At 31.9% G+C, this 5000-nt stretch overlaps 1 protein-coding gene across 1 annotated transcript in view; it reads right to left on the reverse strand.

Moving 5' to 3' along the window:
• LOC137641004 (uncharacterized) overlaps positions 1 to 3113 on the reverse strand; it is a 13721-nt gene extending 10608 nt beyond the window's left edge. The window contains exons 1-2 of the mRNA XM_068373458.1: positions 3068 to 3113; positions 908 to 1028 (exon numbers count right to left, since the gene is read on the reverse strand). Coding sequence (XP_068229559.1) covers positions 908 to 1028; positions 3068 to 3113 — 167 coding nt within the window. The remainder of the gene's footprint in view (positions 1 to 907; positions 1029 to 3067) is intronic.
• Between the last annotated feature and the right edge of the window lie 1887 nt (positions 3114 to 5000).

Below are 5000 nucleotides of genomic sequence, written 5' to 3' on the forward strand. Positions count from 1 at the left end.
TATAAGAGCACGTTCTCCATTTACTAGAAAATTATGCAGTCCTGCAGCTCTCCTCTTCTTGTACAGTAATTAGGAGGTTCTTTAAATGCTGGGAAAGCAAAAAATGGCAAGTGGTTGATTCGCATATTTTTTTGGGATATTGGACGTTTTCATGTACATTGCAATCGTCTGTAAATGACATGGCTAACCAAAAGTTGTATTTTGCTTTGAGGAGTAGTTTTCCACCTTTCCATGTGAGGTAAGGGGACAGGGAGCCAAATTAACCCTTTTACCCCCAAAAGGACGTATTGGTACGTTTCACAATACTCATCCCTTTACCCCCATGGACGTACCGGTACGTCCTTGCAAAAAACTGCTATTTAAATTTTCTTTGGCATATTTTTTATCATTTTTTGAGAAACTTCAGGCATTTTCCAAGAGAATGAGACCAACCTGACCTCTCTATGACGAAAATTAAGGCTGTTAGAGCAATTTAAAAAAAATATATATATACTGCAAAATGTGCTTGAAAAAAAATAACCCCTGGGGGTAAAGGGTTGGAAAGTTCCAAATAGCCTGGGGGTAAAAGGGTTAAGTAGGCCCAACCCTTAGGTTAGGTGGGTGTAATTTGGTTTGACAGTTTCTCATCAGTATTTGTATACAAGACCACGCTCTCTATTTACTCCCAAATTATGCAGTCCTGCAGCTCTCCTCTTCTTGTACAGTAATTAGATGGTTCTTTAAATGCTGGGAAAGCATAATAATGGCAAGATATGTTGAGCAAGGGGGAGGAGCTATAATAAAACTAGCTTTGTTTCCTCACTAAACGACCTAGAACTGACATCGTCAACATAGTCAACCTAACGGAAGTTTGTGATGCCATCGTACATAAACAAAAGAAATAATTCAAAAGGCAACTGAATTCTACCTGTGATTCTGAAGATCTGTCTCTTCCATGGCAAGCTGATTCACTTTTTGAAACAGGTTAAAGTTTGCGGAGTCACTAACTGCATAAACTGAGCCTGTTGTCATGAAGAGTAGAGTCCTCACTAGAAAACACAAATAAACTTTGAGTTAGGTTAATGTAAACTTGCTAAGTAACTAAGTTGTCATAAGCTTTGAGTTAGTTTAGTGCAAACTTGCTAATTAACTATACTCATTTTTTTTAATGAGGCGCATTTGCATGGACTCGCAGCGGTGCCCCTTTAGCTCGGAAAAGTTTCTTGCTATCTGATTGGTCAGAATATTCTTGTCCAATCAATCAGCGAACAGGAAACTTTTGTGAGCTAAAAGGGCACCCCTGCGAGTCTGTGCAAATCTGCCTCTTTAAAAAGAATTGACTTTAAGTTGAGATAGTTTCAACTATTATGAGACAAAAACAATGTATATCTATAACTTAAGATCTAATAATTTCTAATTAATTCGATTATTATTATTATTATTATTATCATTATTATTATTATTAGTAGTAGTAGTAGTAGTAGTAGTAGTAGTAGTAGTACAATCTAAGCAGCAACCCTAGTTGGAAAAGCAGGATACTACAAGACCAAGGGATCTAACAGGGATAAATAGTCCAGTGAGGAAAGCAAATAAGGAAATAAATAAACTACAAGAATAGTATGAATAATTAAAATAAGATATTTATTACTATTATTATTACAAGCTAAGCTGCAACCCTAGTTGGAAAAGCAGGATGCTACAAGATCAAGGGATCTAATAGGGAAAAATAGCCCAGTGAGGAAAGCTAATAAGGAAATAAATAAACTACAAGAATAGTATGAATAATTAAAATAAGATATTTATTACTATTATTATTACAAGTTAAGCTGCAACCCTAGTGGAAAAGCAGGATGTTAAAAGCCCAAGGGCTGTAACAGGGAAAAATAGCCCAGTGAGGAAAGGAAATGTGTAAACTACAAGAGAAGTATGAACATTCAAAGTAAAATATTTTAAAAACAGAACAACATAAGAATATGTCTTTCATATATAAACTATAAGAAGAGACTTGTGATATACTGTAGTTCTATGATGCAACAGTTTACATGCGTAATGCGTTAGAGTAACAGTTTACATACGCAATGCGTAAGAGAAACAGTTTACATACGTATTGCGTAAGAGTAACAGTTTGCATACGTAATGCGTATGAGTAACAGTTTACATACGCAATGAAGTAAGAGTAACAGTTTACATACGCAATGCGTAAGAGTAACAGTTTACATACACAATGCGTAAGAGTAACAGTTTACATACGCAATGCGTAAGAGAAACAGTTTACATACGTATTGCGTGAGAGTAACAGTTTACATACGCAATGCGTAAGAGAAACAGTTTACATACGTATTGCGTGAGAGTAACAGTTTATATACATTATGCGTAAGAGTAACAGTTTACATGCGTAATGCGTGCGAGCAACAGTTTACATACGCAATGCGTAAGAGTAACAGTTTACATACGTAATGCGTAAGAGTAACAGTTTACATGCGTAATGCGTAAGAGTAACAGTTTACATACGCAATGAATGTAAGAGTAACAGTTTATATACGTAATACGTAAGAGTAACAGTTTACATACGTAATGCGTAAGAGATAATACCTGTCATCAAAAACATGTCTTTCAAAGCCACAATACAGGTCCTGAAATGAAACAAAGTAGAATTATTTAAAAAAAACATAAGGATGATCAAAGAAAATATAATGTATTAGGTTAACCAAGGCAACGGCCACCCGTTGAGATATTACCGCTTGAGAATTATTGGGGCTTTAAACTGGCTAGATAGTAATACGTTGGACCTCTCTCTGGTTATTTATCATTTTTCCTTTGACTACATATACACCGAATAGTCTAGCCTATTCTTTACATATTCTCCTCTTTCTTAATACATCTGACAACACTATGATAACATAAAATTCTAATTCCCTCAAGGAGTTAACTACTCCACTGTAATTGTTCAATGGCTACTTTCTCTCGGTAAGGGTAGAAGAGACTCTTTAGCCATGGTAAGCAGCTGTTCTAGGAGAAGGACACTCCCAAATTAAACTACTGTTCTCTAGTTTTGTGTAGTGCCATAGCCTCTGTACCTTGGTCTTACACTGTCTGGGGTAAGAGTTCTCTTGCTTGAGGGTGTGCTCAGGCATACTAATCTTTCCTTATTTCATTCCCTCACTAGGCTATTTTCCCTATTGGAGCCCTTGGGTTTATAGCATCAAGCTCTCCAACTAGGGTTGTAGCTTAGCAAGTAATAATAATAATAATAATAATAATAATAATAATAATAATAATAATAATGACCCTCCACAAATATCTATATCATTAATAATACACTCTCTTTCATAAATTGAAAAGCCAGTGAGAATAGAACTAGTATCTTTATCTAGCCCAGTCCGGAATGAAGCAAAAAAAAAAAAGAAAAAAAAATATTAAGAAAGAAAATAATGGAGAAAAAATGAAAAGGAAATGTAAATTGGTAATGTTTGACCCGGGGGAAAATTATCAAACTCTGAAACGATAAACAGTTATAATTTATAGAAATCTAAATGCGTTTGGATTACCAGGCGGATAACAAGGTTATTATTATTATTATTATTATTATTATTATTATTATTATTATTATTATTATTATTATTATTATTATTATTATTAGCTAAGCCTCAACCTTAGTTGGAAAAGCACGACGCTTCAGCTTCAAGCAAAAGGGCTCCAACAGGGAAAAATAGCTCAGTGAGGAAAGGAAATAAGGAAATAGATAAACGATATAAGAAGTAACGAACAATTAAGATAAAACATTTTAAAAACATTCACAACATTAAAGCATATACTTCATATATAAACTATAAAAAAAGACTTATGTCAGCCTGTTCAACATAAGAACATTTGCTGCGAGTTTAAACTTTTGAAGTTCTATAAATTCAATTATATAATTACATAATATTGTTTTGATACAAAATCTAAGATATATGATTTGTGTTTGTGTTTCTGAATGTTTGTAAGTTCAATGTTTGTGATTCGAATGTGTACAATTCGAATGTTTGAAAGTTGAAGACCTGTAATGCATGTGTGTCTCTCATAAAGGAAGCTCTTAGTATTATTAATCTTCTTAAAGAGATAGTGAAAGGTTTAAATAGTTGTTTACTCTTTATAGTTATTCTAACTTTACCAATATATGTATATATATATATATATATATATATATATATATATATATATATATATACATATATATATATATATATATATGTATATATATATATATATATATATATATATATATATATATATATATATATATATGTATATATATATATATATATATATATATATATATATATATACTGAACATATGCATATGTGCATAAACTTATATATATATATATATATATATATATATATATATATATATATATATATATATGTATATATATATATGTGTGTGTGTATATATATATATAATATATACTATATATATATATATATATATATATATATATATATATACATACATACATACATGGTATATAAGGGTATATGTGTATACAGATATGTATAAGTATATATTACTGTTCCAAAACAAACACAAACCAAACAGTTTTATAAAAACATGAATACAACCAGAGTAAGCACAAACACGGAAAAGAATACCATTAAAATAACCTAATCAAATCAGTTGATTACCTTCTTCAATCCAATCCAAGGACGAACTAGTCTATGGCTTACTGAGTTCTCCAACGGAAGATCTTCGTCTCTCCTGACTGGACTCCAGAGCATGACTGGAACCTAACTGGAAAGTCTGGAAGTTCGGGGCGCCTCAGGCTATCCTCAACTCGAGTGTATGTTTATGTGGTGCGTTCGTTTTGTATGGAATAATTCATGAGTTTACTCTTGCATCTTTTGGACTGGATTTTGTATGCTGAGATCTTTCTTTATTTCATGGTGAGGAGGTAGCTTCATTATCTATATATGTATATATATATATATATATATATATATATATATATATATATATATTTATATATATATATGCTATG

This window comes from Palaemon carinicauda, chromosome 1, assembly GCF_036898095.1.
Source record: "Palaemon carinicauda isolate YSFRI2023 chromosome 1, ASM3689809v2, whole genome shotgun sequence".
NCBI classification, from domain to species: Eukaryota; Metazoa; Arthropoda; class Malacostraca; order Decapoda; family Palaemonidae; genus Palaemon; species Palaemon carinicauda.